General features: G+C 47.2%; 2 protein-coding genes across 2 annotated transcripts; both read right to left on the bottom strand.

Annotated features, from left to right (window-relative positions):
- Positions 1–2,319: 2,319 nt before the first annotated feature.
- Positions 2,320–5,220, bottom strand: LOC306835202 (uncharacterized protein). Its single transcript, XM_079361628.1, has 7 exons — positions 4,925–5,220; positions 3,863–4,007; positions 3,527–3,640; positions 3,300–3,444; positions 3,061–3,209; positions 2,830–2,969; positions 2,320–2,736 (listed from the first exon to the last, which is right to left on the bottom strand). The coding sequence occupies exons 1-7, from the start codon at positions 5,067–5,069 to the stop codon at positions 2,573–2,575; spliced, it is 1,002 nt and encodes a 333-aa protein (XP_079217754.1). The 5' UTR covers positions 5,070–5,220; the 3' UTR covers positions 2,320–2,572.
- Positions 5,221–6,232: 1,012 nt separating this feature from the next.
- LOC306834656 (uncharacterized protein) lies at positions 6,233–12,103 on the bottom strand. The gene is made up of 7 exons (XM_079360720.1): positions 11,470–12,103; positions 11,228–11,372; positions 10,803–10,916; positions 9,903–10,047; positions 6,911–7,059; positions 6,652–6,785; positions 6,233–6,546 (listed from the first exon to the last, which is right to left on the bottom strand). Exons 1-7 carry the CDS (start codon positions 11,573–11,575, stop codon positions 6,398–6,400), a joined length of 942 nt encoding a protein of 313 aa, XP_079216846.1. The 5' UTR covers positions 11,576–12,103; the 3' UTR covers positions 6,233–6,397.
- Between the last annotated feature and the right edge of the window lie 3,910 nt (positions 12,104–16,013).

Below are 16,013 nucleotides of genomic sequence, written 5' to 3'. Positions count from 1 at the left end.
TCCCAGATGTCTCCTTTTATAAAGCTAGTAATCTAACATTCATAACAGCTGCTGATGGGATGGAAAGTTTGTTTTAAAGGACCAATCAGAGAGCGGCTCTCCTCCTGTGTGATCATGAAGGAAACCTGCTGTGTTGAAGCTTCTCTGACAACAATGCAGCAGCCAGTATGTCCTCCTTCTAACTTTAGATTCTGCTCCTGAATGCTCTGGATCTGATTGGACCAGAGAAGGTAGGCGGGGCTTTGAAGGCCGTTTTGGACGCCCCTGGGTTTGCCAGATATGAGAGCAGTTATCAGGTGAACAGGTGTTGCAGCGATGGAAGCGGGCAGTGGAACTGCTTCAGATAGAAGTGATTGTACCCGAGCTAAAAAGCCTCTGCATGTTTCTAATAAGCTCCAGCAGCAGAAAGCTGCTCAAACTAGGATCAATGTTGGAGATGAAACATGCAGAGAGGTTAGAACGCAGAAAGCTTTACAGACCCATGCAGAGCTGGCTAAACACTGAAGCTACAGTGTCCACCACATGAAGAGCTGGCTAAACACTGAAGCTACAGTGTCCACCACATGCAGAGCTGGCTAAACACTGAAGCTACAGTGTCCACCACATACAGAGCTGGCTAAACACTGAAGCTACAGTGTCCACCACATGCAGAGCTGGCTAAACACTGAAGCTACAGTGTCCACCACATGCAGAGCTGGCTAAACACTGAAGCTACAGTGTCCACCACATGCAGAGCTGGCTAAACACTGAAGCTACAGTGTCCACCACATGCTGACCTGTGTGAGAGGAGGGGGGAGCCAGCTCTCTGTGATGATTAGAGTTTAGACTGCAGTACTCATTTTAAACACTAGGGGGCGGAGCTACATTTCGCTCCTTGCACTAACTTCCTGGTATGTTTGAAGAGTTTGAATCAAACGTGCTTCATTTAGAAGCTCAGCACAGTTTCTGCATTTCCAAACACATCAGAGTGGAATATTTGTTTGCTCTAACTTGGCCTCTATATCTTGGACGACCCTGAAAGCGAATCAGTTCTTTAATTACAGATATAATGACATTCAGCAGGATTTACTCCAGATGAGGCGGGCACATAAATTGCCAGCTGGAGTTTATGATCAGGGTCACAGCACACAAACAGGAGGCACTTTTTGCACAAGCAGCAACAATCTGGCCTTCATGTCGATGTTTCCTGCAGATCGACTGATGATTCCATCCATTTCTTTTTCCTCTGCATATCCAAGGTCGGGCCAAGGTCGGGTCACGTGGCTGAAGGTGCCCCAGACGCCCGTCACCGCAGTAATGTTTTCCAGGGTCAGGGTTATATAATCCATCCAGCGACTGACCCCTCCGAGCTCCTCTCCCTGTCTCTTGTTGTTGAACCCTGTTCGACCGTGGCGATCTCTTGTCCATTGTCTCTGTCCAGTGTCTCCATTTTACTGATGCAGACTAACCTGCATCCTTGAGGTTCATCATAGCTGTAAAGCTCTGACTCAGCATCGTGAGTTGTCCTCTCGGGTAGGACGGCGTGCTCTGGAGACCCATCGACTCTCTCCTCCAGAGCGACCTGAAACTCCAGTCGTGTGCTGCTGTTAACCGTCTGTCATCGGCCTCACCTCCACGTCACACTCACACGTAGAAGCACAAGAACGAGTCTGAAGGAAGAAATGACGAGGCGTCCTTTTTCAGGGTCATGTTTGTTGCTCCATGAGAGAGGGCTCTTAAACACTCAGCCGTGCTGATTATGATCCGTGAAGTCAGAACCATCACGGGTTCAACCAAACCATGACTTCCACCCAGATCTGCCTGTGCTAACGTTGTACCACCAGTTCATGTTTCTGAACGCAGGCAGGAGATTCAATGTGCTGTCTGTACCATAAACAGGAGCGTGTTAGCTGGACATTTTGTTCATTTTGACCTCATGAGGAGATTATTTTATTATTGTTTCCTTCAGCTGTTTTTATTTTAAACATTGTTTTTATTGACTTTAAACGGAACAAATATCCAACCAGGCCGCTCAGGTGCATCAGCTGGTCAGCTGGAATGGTACCTGAGATGTGTTGTAAGGTGGTGAATGTGATTAGATGTGGACAGGTTGGATTAAGATTGAAGATATTCTTTATTTATCCCATGAGGGAAAGTGTCACTTTACCCTGGATTATTTATCTCCATGTTTCCTCGTTTTCTCTTGAATCGTGTTTGGTTTCCCTTTTCGGCCTCTGACGTGATGCTCACTCAGGCTGGGAGTGTGTGTGTGTGTGTGTGTGTGTGTGTGTGTGTGTGTGTGTGTGTGAACGAGAGAGAGAGAAAGTCAGGATACACATGTTGGGATATCAGACTCGTTTTCATGACCTGTCACACTTTAATGCTCGTTACAGCTCAACTCAATGTTTCCTGTTTTGGATGAAGTTGGTGCATGCTGCCCCCTTGTGGTTATAAACACATGATACATGCTTTGCAAATATCCCTGTTGCAGAGTTATTATTTGATTGTTTTGTCCTTATACACACACACACACACACACACACACACACACACACACACACACACACACACACACAGAGTTGTCTTTCTGTGGTCACTTTTGGAGCTGGTGTTTCATGTTGCCTTCAGGTTGCCGGGACATCTCCACGAACGCCACGTGGGGTTCCACAGCGATCGGTTTGGTCGAGCCGCTCGAGTGCAAACACTCAGAGATCAAATGACCCAGGCTCAGAATGGTCATCAGGAGCATCAGGAGCCCTGCAGAGAAGAGAGGGCTGGATGAGCATGCAGAAGAAAGAGACACATGGTGTATGTGTTTGACATGCAGCTGCACTCTGTGGGGACGTTTACCACAGAAGACTGTGTTTGCAGCCAGGTCGTGGACGCGATAGCTCCTGGTGAACATTGCACCCAGACCCAGGATGAGAATGGAGTAGACGCTGAATGTGTAGCGCAGGTACTTGTTGAACAAGAAGCTCTGCAGGATGAACCTGAAGAGAGCAACGTGTCCAGTTATTTCTTTTCTTTTTCTGCTTTACACACAAACGATGAGGCACGGATTTAAAGTCTTTTTAGTCTCACCAGGTCACAGCACACAGGGACACGATGGTGAGGACAACGCTGCTGATCAGTGGGTCCGGCACGCCAGCTTTGTACTTGACTAATATCCCGAACCCCACCACAGCATTCAGCAGAGACCACCAGGCGAACACAGCTAAGCCATTCTGGGTCTGAAACATTTAAAGGAGCATGCATGAGTGAAAGGATGCATCGAAACTCACTCAGACAGCAGTGCATGTTTGGGACTGGAGCATGCTCACCAGGTAGCGTGTCCATGATGTCACTGCAGGGTTGTTGACAGACAGCCAGACTTTGTGTTTGTCCAGGTTAGAGTAGGAAATGTAGAGCATGTAGAAACTGAGCGCAGGTAGAATCCACCTGACCGTCATGGCTCCGACTATAAAGCTGCAGAAAGCCACAAAGTGTGTCTTAGTTTGGTAAATGTGCTAATGCTGCAGGTTGGACTCAAATAAAAGACAGAACTCACTGTCTGGCCCAAAGAGTCATGCTGAACACTCTTGACATATTAATCATGGTCCACATCAGATAAAACACCGGAGGATGGATTTCTGGGTTGCAGGACTCGGGACCGAGGACATTTCTGCAGATTTGCACAAAGTTAGAACAGATTTTTAGAATTGCACTTTACAACAAAGATAGGCAGCTTGATACAAAGGAGAAATATGTAACTCCTGACACCTAGTGTTCAGAATGGGTACTGCAAAAGTCTAAACATTGTAGAGACTATAACTTACTGACTATACCTTTAAAATATTGTAAAAATGTAGGTACCGCCACTTTGAAGACATTAAAGACAACACACCTGTGAAAGAGGCCGACGACTGCATAGACGAGCCAAGCTGCAGACCACATGTCAATCAAAACCCAGTACTGCTCAGACCACCAGTCCATTGTCACCTCCAGGGGGAAGGACTCCGAGACGTTCCTGCATGACGTCTGAAACAGAGCTGGACGCCAAGACAAGCAAATGAGCTCTGATCGCTGGTTTGGATATGTGATAGAAAATACTGAGGAGGGTTTAATCAGTGTGTCAGCGTTAGGGCGTGTGTGTGTGTGTGTGTGTGTGTGTGTGTGTGTGTGTTGTTGTCTTAATCGTTTGATTGGCTTGTATCAAGGTCTGCTGCTTGCAGAAATAGAATCCAATGGCTGTCAGGGCAAAGGTCATTATTTGAATCAGCAGTGTGCAGCAGACAGCTTGTTCAGTTCAGTCAAGTTCTTCTCCAGAACTTTAAAGACGGGATTCTGATCCAGGACACCTTTCAGGAAATGATGCAAGAAAACAAAACAAACAAACTTAAAGGCAAATAATCCGGGGGAGGAGCAGTGAAGGGAGGGGCTTAAGTGTTTGGCTTTTGGGTAAAAATAAAAAAAGGTTCCTCATACATCTCCCGCCCCACCTTTAGATCCAATCAAAGATGAAATTATTTAAAGTTGAATTGACGTCTTTAAATTGATTTAATCACAAGATACAGTTTAAAAAAAAGACTTTGTGCTGATGAAGCTTTAAAGAATAAATTCATCACACACATCGATTCATCCAGTATCTGTACCGCTTTGTCCTGTTCGGGGTCACGGGGGGGCTAAAGAGGATCTCAGATGTCATTGGATGAGAGGCAGCATGTGATTGGACGGTGGGAGAGAAGCCACGCCATGCACGGGGAGAACATGCAGACTGCACACAGAGAGGCTGCTGTCAGACAGGGATTCAAACCAGCAACCTCCTCACTGTGTGGCACCACACACACACACACACACACACACACACACACACACAAAGAAACAGGTCACTGAGCACGCTCAGAACCCGTCCCCCTGGCCTGATCCGATGATTGTTTATTCATTGAGTAAATGTGGAGCGACTCACCGTTGGGCACCCAGCTGTCCTTCGCCAGGTTCAAGAAGACGTGTGCAATCACCTGAGTAATAACAGCCAGGGCAATGCAGCCGGCGTGGATCACCACATGGTGTCTGTGTGTTCCTGACACGGGGGACATCTGCATCCTCGCCATCGTGCTCGCCAGCTCAGCTCAGACGACTGAGAGGAACGCCGTCCGGCTTCATAATCAGACATGATGGACTTTGGATGGCTGCATGAACCGCATCATTTTACTTTATCTCTTGGATTGGACCTTTAGTGGCCTGTGATCCTTGTGATTAGGATGTGTGTGTGTGTGTGTGTGTGTGTGTGTGTGTGTGTGTTTGTGTACTAGCAGCGAGGACGTACTGGCACTCTCTGTCCAACAGGGACACGCTGACATAAGGACATTTCAGTTTTACACAGCAGATTTAAAAAAAGGTCCCTTATTGCACAGATGAGTTTGTGCTGAAATTGCAACTTCAGTTATTGATTGATTTTATTTCTATTAGAAAGAAAAGACCCCCGGCTTTGGTTTTGGTTTCAGTGAATCTTTGCTTCTTGTATTTTGGTCGTGGAAAAACCACGAGTTTGTGTCTTTGTGTTGTTCCATAAATCTGGATGTGAAGGCCTGAGCCTTGGCCGCACGTCTCCTCCTCTGTTGTGTTTCTTGTCTCTATTTGTCTCTGGGTGTCCTCACCTGATTGTTTCAGCCAGCTCCCCTGTTTCTCATCAAGTCATCAGCCTGCACTGCATATATACAGAAGGGACCCATCATTCATTCAGTTCTTATATCCGAAAAAAAAGAAATACTCACTCTTTTTTTTTTCGTCATTTATTTTTTTTGCATGAGTTAAATAATTAAGACTCTATCATGTGTCTCCAGTCTGTCTCCAAACCCTCCAATGATGAGAACAGTCCATCCTCTCCGTCTTCTGCCTGCTCCACTTTTCAGAAAGTGTGTGCTCAAACAGGCCGTTTGGAGATGTGCCCTTCATGACATCACAAAAGGCAGTAGCCCCTCCCCCAGGTGGGTGACACTCCCACAGCTAGGTGTTTGTTCTGCCCTCTGAGTCTGCCTTCTCACCGTAAACAATAGGACATGGAGCCAGAAAGCAGCGAGTACACCCGAGCCCTTCCAGAGAGGGGGCGTGGCCAGACACAGCTCATTTACATATTTAAAGCTACAGACACAGAAACAGCCTGTTCTGAGCAGGGCTGAAATAGAGGGGTTTATAGACATGATCAAATACAGGATCAGAGTGGATTTATAACAACACACTTCACACACATGATGAAGAGGAGCGAGGACACTGATTTCACCTGAAGAAGAGGAGGAGGTCATGTGACCTTTAATAATTATACAGTATTCACACACGTCTTGTTCTTTCTGCACGCCACATCATCACAGGTAAACAAAGCCTGACTTAGATGGAAGAGTACACTTTGGAATAAATCCTCCCTATGAGCTGAAGTGACGATTCATAGAAGGATTTTTCTTTGTGTTAAAGCTATTTCTACTGGTGACATACTGGGTCCGCTGTCCCTGTAAAACGGTCTTTTCCGATGCTTCCATGTGACTAAAGCCACTCGTGCCACAAACATGACGCAGGAAAGAGCCAGGATCAAAGCTGCAGAGGGGCGAGAGGATGTTTATCATGTTTACTGATCAGTAACAAGAACAGAAGAAAAAAGATTGTGCTGTTAATTTCTCTTCATTTAGCTTTTAAACGTACCTACAAAGATGTAAATTGAACCCTGAGGAGAGCTGCAGTTGCTCAGGATCCCCGTCAGCCACAGGATCACCACAGGGTAGATGGTCACAATGTAGCGCACATGCTCATCCAAGTAGAAGTTCTCTAACAGAAACCTGTAAGCAGAGCGAGGCAGAAGACTAAAGACGGGAGTTCTTCTTTGCTCATGTACCGTCTCCCTCGGAGGAAAGAAAAAGCCCCCGCGGGTGAACGACAGAACACAGCGGGGAGTCCGACTCACCAGGCTGCCAGCTGCATGAGAAGCAGCACCAGAGCCAGCATGGCACAGTCACATCTTAATGTTGCTGTCTGATGCTGCAAGTATATCGTCAGGTTGAGTAGAGTGGAGAGAGTCCCCCATGTTGAATATACTGCGATTCCATTTTGCACCTGATTCAACACAATGAAATAAGCCTGAAAGATTAGCAAAGCAGATGCTGCAACATGTGATAATCCTCAGCTTAGTGTCTGTACATGTTAAAGAAGAGAGTTCTTATGGAGCAGCAGCTAGACTTCCTTGTTTGTTTCTCATGACTCTTTAGATATAGAGAGGGTCTATAATAATCCAGCCTGAGTAAAAGCACATGTTTAAAGTGGTCTTGTAATTGGAAGTGTTTTGCAGATGGTCTGTTATAATTAAAGGAAGCGATAACTCTGCCCCTAGTGTTTAAAATGAGTACTGCAGTCTAAACTCTAATCATCACAGAGAGCTGGCTCCGCCCCCTCCTGTCACGCATGTCAGCATGTGGTGGACACTGTAGCTTCAGTGTTTAGCCAGCTCTGCATGTGGTGGACACTGTAGCTTCAGTGTTTAGCCAGCTCTGCATGTGGTGGACACTGTAGCTTCAGTGTTTAGCCAGCTCTGCATGTGGTGGACACTGTAGCTTCAGTGTTTAGCCAGCTCTGCATGGGTCTGTAAAGCTTTCTGCGTTCACTTCAACACAGCATGTTTCCTTCATGATCACAGAGGAAGAGAGCGTCATCGTCTCACTGATTGGTCCTTTAAAAACAGTTGACAGCGTTTTGTGTCTGAATCCAGGGCAAGAAAGGTCTGAAAAACCAATCTCATGGTTTTCTGTCTGTATCCTAACTCGGCTATTTCTCACCTTCTTATCTCAGACCACAGGTCACGCTCAGTGTGACTCGGCATTTTGGAGAGAATTCACCCTTTAGATATGGAGGACAGAGCAGCTGGCAGCTTTGAGACCAGTGTCTGGCTCCTTCAGACTGCAGGATGCAGTGGCACTGAACAAATTGAAAGGATCCTGACCTGTTGGTTAAATGTTACTTCTCAGGAATAGTTTGACATTTTCAGATAAATGTTTTTTGCTTCTTTGTTGTTTGCCTTGAGTGAGAAGAGAGAATACGTTCTACTTATTTATAATTTGTGAGGTTGTGTTAGCGTGGAGCCTGACAACAGGAGTAATTAAGAACCCTGGCTTTGTTCAAAGGTCATAAAATCCCCCCAAGCGCTCCGAATTAACAAGTAAAACAAATAAAATGATGATTTAAAAAGTGCAGAGTGGAGAAGAAGATGGAGGAGAACAGGAAACAGGATGCAGCAGGTTGATTAGAGCACGGAGACGGTAGAGGTGGCGTGCAGACAGTCTGTAGAGACGGTAGAGGTGGCATGCAGACAGTCTGTAGAGGTGGCGTGCAGACAGTCTGTAGAGGTGGCGTGCAGACAGTCTGTAGAGGTGGCGTGCAGGCAGTCTGTAGAGACGGTAGAGGTGGCGTGCAGACAGTCTGTAGAGGCGGTAGAGGTGGCGTGCAGACAGTCTGTAGAGATGGTAGAGGTGGCGTGCAGACAGTCTGTAGAGACGGTAGAGGTGGCGTGCAGACAGTCTGTAGAGGTGGCGTGCAGACAGTCTGCAGAGACGGTAGAGGTGGCGTGCAGACAGTCTGTAGAGACGGTAGAGGTGGCGTGCAGACAGTCTGTAGAGACGGTAGAGGTGGCGTGCAGACAGTCTGTAGAGACGGTAGAGGTGGCGTGCAGACAGTCTGTAGAGATGGTAGAGGTGGCGTGCAGACAGTCTGTAGAGACGGTAGAGGTGGCGTGCAGACAGTCTGTAGAGGTGGTAGAGGTGGCGTGCAGGCAGTCTGTAGAGGTGGCGTGCAGACAGTCTGTAGAGATGGTAGAGGTGGCGTGCAGACAGTCTGTAGAGATGGTAGAGGTGGCGTGCAGGCAGTCTGTAGAGACGGTAGAGGTGGCGTGCAGACAGTCTGTAGAGACGGTAGAGGTGGCGTGCAGACAGTCTGTAGAGACGGTAGAGGTGGCGTGCAGACAGTCTGTAGAGATGGTAGAGGTGGCGTGCAGACAGTCTGTAGAGATGGTAGAGGTGGCGTGCAGACAGTCTGTAGAGGTGGCGTGCAGACAGTCTGTAGAGGTGTCGTGCAGACAGTCTGTAGAGGTGGCGTGCAGACAGTCTGTAGAGATGGTAGAGGTGGCGTGCAGACAGTCTGTAGAGACGGTAGAGGTGGCGTGCAGACAGTCTGTAGAGGTGGCGTGCAGACAGTCTGTAGAGGTGGCGTGCAGACAGTCTGTAGAGGTGGCGTGCAGACAGTCTGTAGAGGTGGCGTGCAGACAGTCTGTAGAGATGGTAGAGGTGGCGTGCAGACAGTCTGTAGAGGTGGCGTGCAGACAGTCTGTAGAGATGGTAGAGGTGGCGTGCAGACAGTCTGTAGAGATGGTAGAGGTGGCGTGCAGACAGTCTGTAGAGATGGTAGAGGTGGCGTGCAGACAGTCTGTAGAGGTGGCGTGCAGACAGTCTGTAGAGATGGTAGAGGTGGCGTGCAGACAGTCTGTAGAGATGGTAGAGGTGGCGTGCAGACCCCCTCCCACTCGCTTAATGTTTTGCATTGCCATATAGAAAGCCATCTTTTGGCGTCCATGTTGCCATTGCCTAGCAACGGTGTTCCCATACAGTTCCCACTTGAACACCAAGCCTTTCCTGTCAGCGATGGAGGTCACGTATCATTATAAAGATTTAAGACTCACATAAACTGGCTTTTAAACAAGTGTTGAATCAAACTCCCAGGACTTTAGATTTGCCCTTCGATCCAAAGTTCATCCTGTGTTTGCTGAATGTGTGAATTATAACCGTTTGGTGTTTTTTATGAGCTTTTTACTGCGTCTCTCCAGTAAATCAAAGATGCTGCACTTCCCTATATTTAAAGCTGGATGTAGAAAAAAAGAAAGAGATGTCAAAGTCCATACATTGTTAGAGATATACCAATATTCTGAGGAGCCACAGGTCTGCAGTGCGATGCTTGTGTAACCAGGCTCCGTAGATCTTCATTCCATGACAGGAGAAAAACAGAATCATGTAGTTGGTGATCATCATCACAGCGGAGATGATCAGCATGGGCAGCAGCAATCTGCACACACAAGCAGAAACATTAAAGGAAGAGTGTGCAACATGCATTTTTGCCTTGGGTCCCAACAGACTGCAGAGTCGCCCCTGGCAACGTGTTCCACATGAACAACTCCAGTGTGTCCTGTGTGAATGTGTGTGTGAGTCCTGACTGACTACAGTGAGGGAGAAGCTGGAGTCCTGCTGGCTGTGTTGTTGTCAGAGCTGTGTTTACATGGACGGGACGGCCGGCTCCTCCCCTTGTGTATAAAAGCTGTTTGAGTCAAGAAGAAGAAGAACATACTCACTGATTATTAGGATGAAGAGTTTTTACATCATTCTGTGTCAGTTTGCGTGAAGCTAACACGCTAAATAGCACTAAAATTAGCATGCTAACACTACAATGCAGGACAAGGGTGATTGAAGCTACAAGCTAACGAAAGAGCGCTAACATTAGAATGCTAACACAACAATGCAGGACACAGGTGATTGAAGCTACGAGCTAATGAAAGAGCGCTAACATTAGCATGCTAACACTACAATGCAGGACACGGGTGATTGAAGCTACGAGCTAACTAAAGAGCGCTAACATTAGCATGCTAACACAACAATGCAGGACACAGGTGATCGCAGCTCGAGCAAAGTTGGCGCTAAACTCCTTTTGTGCATTCGTGAGCAACATCTACTGGACTGAAATAAGAAAAAAGCAAAAACGAGAAAATAAGAAATGTGAAAATAAGAAATGTTACGACACACCTGCACACCAACGCACAAACTTACTCTCTGTCAAACAGAAACAACCATGATATGTTCAAGCACACTTTGACGATTATGGTGACATGGAATCCGTAGGGCAGCACTGCAGGCGTGGTGTACATCCAGTCGTAGGCGTCCCTGCAGGGTGCACGGAGAACGCCGTTAGATTTGCAAGAAAAAATACAGCAGAGCAAACAGACGGCGCCTGCGGGGACGTATTCAGACTCTTTCCTTCGAAGTCAGAGCAATGTGCAACTGTACGTGTGAAAAGAAAAACGACGCCACAAAGAGAAAGTAAATTGCCTCTGGACCAGGGGAAGTAATTTTCAGCATGCAATAATACAAGAGGATGAGATAAAAGCGTTGAGAAATCGACCGAGTTGCATCGTGTGGCGTCGCTTTAAAGCATTTTATGATTTATGTGTGAGAGTATGAGAGATGGTGCCTACCTTCTGCAAAGTCCAACTATAAAGTACATGAACATGGCAATGAGCCACACATAGATGAAATCCCAGACAAACATGGCCCAGTGAGCTGGAGTTATTGGAGTTGTGTACTTGAGTGTCACATCCTCCGTGCTCTGCTTGAAGATGCCTGCACGGAGATCAGCGTGACGTTATTATCACCCGTCACGTTTCTCCAATCCTTGAAAAAAAAAAAAAGCTTTGTTTTCATTCTGACAGGCACTCACCTGATTCAGAACCAAGTTCGGACAAAAAGTTGAACGTGATCGCGACTGAGAGGGTAAACAACCCGACGAACATGAGGACGACGCGGTACGGCCTGTGGGTTACCATGACGACGGTCTGCAGGTAAATGTACACAAGAAAACGGCTTTAAAATTCAACACACACACAAAAAAAACAAACTAACTCCATCTATTTAAAGTGGCCTCTTGACGTGTCTCATGTTCCACAACGCGAGCGGAGCGGGACAGTTTGTGCAGGTCTGACTCGGAGCATGACGCTGCCTTCTTCTGCTTCAGATGCTTGGACATGGTGTCACGTTTTTATTGTCCCTCTGTTATCTCCCCTCCGGTTGTAAACGATCAGCTGCTTCATTTAAAGCAGAGGAAAGACCAAAGATCAGGCTGTGGAAAGGAAGTCAGGACGTCGTGTCGAGAGTGGGAGAATTTAGGCTCCTGAAGACGCACCGAGCTGTCACTGAGCGAGCAGTTTATAAAACATCACCTCCACGCTGGCGTCCAGTCAGAGCTCATAAATTGGGCGTGAGGATGGCAAGAGTTCATGTTCAGTTCACTCAGGCGGCTACTCTCTACAAATCGTTTTAACTAATGTAATTAAATAAGATCATTGCAAGTCAAGAGTGCTTATAGTAACAGTATTGTGTCATGCAGTTGGTCCCAGGTATGTAGATTCATAATTCTTTGTTGAAAGTGAAAGTGCAGCGCTGTGATTCATACAGGGAGCTGCAGGTCTTGCACATGCAGCGTTCGTCCACACGGTGGCACCATTGCGTGTCGGTGTGGCAGAGTGAGAGCGAGGCGTCTTTTCACTGAGCTTCACCGACGAGTGCAGCGTGAACTCAGAGGGCAAACACTGAACCACATTCTTTTCATCTGCTGAGACGATCGTCACATCTGCAGGCGGGGAGTGAAAGCTGTCGGGCTCGTGACCCCACTTTGGAGGTGGACCACTTCAAAAAGATAAACCTTCACTGTCGAGCACATTTAGCTGCTCTCATGTGTCACAGTGAGGAGGCTGCTGGTCTGTGACTCTGAATTGTTCGTAGGTGTGAACGTGAGTGTGTCTGCTTGTCTGTGTCTTGCTCAGCTCTGTGATTGGCTGGCGAACAGTCCAGGATGTAACTCTGACTCTTGTCCAGTGACAGCTGGGATCGGCTCCAGGGAAAGCGATATTCTTTAAACGCCTTTACAGGAACGGGTTAAAAAAAAGACGTAACACTTGTAGAGGTCACATTAAAACAGTTTAGCGTGCAAACTGAGTGTGAGCGGAGCGTCAACCTTTCGACAGGAAGTACTCGAGCAGGGAAACCTCCCCCGTCATTTTCCTCACCCGCGGCGCCAGATGTTACCGTGTGGTGGATTTTACTTAACACTCGGCAATAATTAATGCTGAGCTCCTTCAGGAGGCTCGGCTTAGAGGCTTTATGGAGTCCTGTACACACACACACACACACACACACACACACACACACACACACACACACACACACACACACACACTTATGAAGGCAATAACACACTCCTGAGGAGAGCAACCACACACACACACACACACACACACACACAGAGTTGAGTCATTCCTCTAAATTCCCGTGGGAGGAAGAGAAAGCTCTTCTGAACACGAGAAGTTCTTCATGACCATCAACTCAGCAGCGTGCGTGGCTAAATTTACAAAAAGCTCACTTAGCATCGCTGTTGACTTCACAGCGACGCACAACGTGTTGTAATCCCACATTGTGTCTGTGTGTGCGTCCCCATCGTCGACTGACCTGCAGCGAGTCTGCGACATGTCGACTGCTCTTCTCTGAATGAACGTAATCATCTCGGATTACACGGCCTCCATCTTTGATCTGCAGCAGGAGGAGAGCTGGCTGTTAAAGGACGACTGTCACTGCTGTAATAACTAATGATTCACTTGATGACTCACGCAGGTTGTCGGTTTGTTTTCACACCGGCAGATGATGATCTACCTGTGACTGTCGAGGCCCCAGATTAAAAATATGAACACTTTGTTGAATAAATCAAAAACAGGAGCAACACAAACTATGAAAGCTGTAAAGTTGGAGTAGTTGTGAATGCCAGCAGCCTCGCTGGCTTCACTTCTGTGCACACGAAATTGGACGACTGGGACGTAACTACACGAAGCGTTTGGTAATTAGAGACCTTGACTAACAAGCTCTGTGTGTTTGGAGCGTTTATCTTCGCACTGCCTGGCCTGTGTGACTTTCACGCTAAATTTGTGAGCGACATTTTGTGGATCCCTCTGGAACCGGGTGGCTTCCTTATTCCGTAATTAAACTGCCATGACCAATAGAGGAGGCCGTGCCAACTGGATTACAGATGAGGATGGCAAAGGACAACAAAGGTGAGAGCGGAGGATATTAGCTTCCAAATGCTATCGGGACTGACTCAGACTCCCACAACTGTTATTTCACAATTTGTTAAGGAAGTGCTGCAGCGTTCCCCAGTTTAGCTCCTTCTTTTATTTTTACTCTAAATACATCTGGGCTGAAGCATACTAAACACAAACAACAGCTTACACCACAGCAACACAATCAACGTCACAAAAATAAAAAGTTCAATCACAACTTTTGGAGCAGCGGTTAAAAACCGTCTTTTCAGTCTCACATCCAATCTTCCTCCTTCCACTCCTCACCTTCCTGTCCCAGACGAGCCATCCAAAGAGATGAAGCGCCACGTAAGACGCCACTTAGGTGTGTAAGAGGCTGTCAAAATAACATTTCATTTCTCCGAGCGGCGCTGTCTGCCTCTGTGCTGTAATACTGCTCAAGATCAAGTTTGGACACCTCTCATAGGATGCTTTTTTTTTGACTGCGGAGGATATAAACCTTCCTGTCAGTCAACTCGTGGAGCGTGGCGTCCCGCGTGTCCTCGGTCAGGACAGTTGACCCCGTGTAAGCGTGCGTTGCGTGCAGATGAATGGCTGTTTTATTGAAACACATCAGAAGCTGCACTGATATCTGCTGTCCCCTTGCAGCAACCTTTAGCCTGCGAAACGCTTGATCACACCGTTATTAAAGGGTGGATGACATTAAGGTGTCTGTCATGTTACCGTGGTTACGGTGGCTGTGGAGTAATGATCCCTCCTGATAGCTCGACGTCGAAGCTTTCCTTCAGCAAACCAACGTTAAACTGCAGCAGCGAGTCGCTCTCATCCACCACCAGCTCCTTTCTCTCCATCCTCAATCATTTACTTTCATGTCCCCCCCCCCCCCCCCCCCCACACACACACACACACACACACAACCCACGCTCTTTCATCTCTGAATCCAGAGGAGCCGGCAGCAGCAGAATACACGGTGGTTTATGGGCATTGTTGGAGCGTCTCAGATGTGGAAGGGCTGGATTGAAGGGATTCAGGGTTTTTGTTCCGAGTGTTTTTTTATCATCCATCATCACTGATGGAGTCATAAAATGACCAGTGATGAAGGGGCAGGTTATATGTTAGTGTTTAATGGCTTTGATTGGTCAGACCGTGAGAGGAGCTCCAAAGAGGTCGAGGAACACACACACACACACACACACACACACACACACACACACACACACACACACACACACACACACACACACTTTTACATGTAGCCTGCTGCTAATAGATTTATTTAAACCCAACTGACTTGACGTGATTATTGTGCCTGTCTTTTGTAAACTGTGATAAGTTGAAATAACATCTTAAAAAGAATTATGATTTAATCAGTGTAAATATATAAGACTGTTAAATCATTTAGAGTTACAGTAGATATCTGCTGCCAGCTTTTTACTTCTTATTTTTGCAGGAACACTATTTACAGTGAACAAGAGCTCCACACACACACAGTCAGTCATGCACACACACACACACACACACACACACACACTGCGCTCCCCTGCCGGCTCAGCTGAAACCATCTCGCCTCTGTAACGCCTGTGATGACGGATCACTTTGTCCTCCCGTTACGCCTCCGTGACATTCGGACTGAAAGCCAAACTCTGCTGATACGAGATAAATAAGTCACCTGATGTCTATTAGAAATAAGAAAGCAGCTGATTGGAGCTGAGAGTGTGAAGCGTTGGTCCCTCTCTGTCACGTGCAGCCTGGAGAGCGTGCTCACACTGTGATGACTTTACAGGGTGCAGATATGTGATGATGAATGTGTCAGGACTCTTTTCAAAGGTGACGGTCCTTAGTCTATTTGAGAGTCAGCCCCTCTGACACCTGTCACTTCAGTACTGAATTAAAGGGCGAGAGAAAGAGGCAAAGAAAAGAGAGAGAGAGAGGGAGGGGGGGGGGCAAAGGGCAGGACGAGCGAAGAGAAAGCAGTGCAGTGAAGCAGAGATAATACATTCACTGTTTGGTTCTCTCAGCACCTTCTACCTGTCACTGTGCGGTTCAGGCTCCTCGCCCGTCTCCACCAAAAGGACATGGCAGCTACAGGATGACAACACGCCGACAGGAAGTAGCAACACCACGCCGCGCTGCCAATATAAACAGCTCTTTTTCAGCGCCAGGACGCCGCTCGTGTGTA

The sequence above is a fragment of the Symphodus melops genome (assembly GCF_947650265.1).
Source record: "Symphodus melops genome assembly, chromosome: 14".
Classification (NCBI taxonomy): domain Eukaryota; kingdom Metazoa; phylum Chordata; class Actinopteri; order Labriformes; family Labridae; genus Symphodus; species Symphodus melops.
Note: the sequence above shows the minus strand (reverse complement) of the source record. Positions and strands in the feature narration are given on the sequence as shown.

Excerpts from the sequence above, each read along its gene's own strand:
- LOC306835202 (XM_079361628.1), bottom strand. The coding sequence starts at position 5,069 with ATGGCGAGGATGCAGATGTCCCCCGTGTCAGGAACACACAGACACCAT. Across the intron at positions 3,641-3,862 it reads GTCGTCGGCCTCTTTCACAG|AAATGTCCTCGGTCCCGAGT; the intron begins GTGTGTTGTCTT and ends GCAAATCTGCAG. Across the intron at positions 3,210-3,299 it reads CATCATGGACACGCTACCTG|ACCCAGAATGGCTTAGCTGT; the intron begins GTGAGCATGCTC and ends TAAATGTTTCAG.
- LOC306834656 (XM_079360720.1), bottom strand. The coding sequence starts at position 11,575 with ATGGTAACCCACAGGCCGTACCGCGTCGTCCTCATGTTCGTCGGGTTG. Across the intron at positions 10,917-11,227 it reads ATAGTTGGACTTTGCAGAAG|GGACGCCTACGACTGGATGT; the intron begins GTAGGCACCATC and ends TGCACCCTGCAG. Across the intron at positions 10,048-10,802 it reads TTGTTTCTGTTTGACAGAGA|ATTGCTGCTGCCCATGCTGA; the intron begins GTAAGTTTGTGC and ends TTGTGTGTGCAG.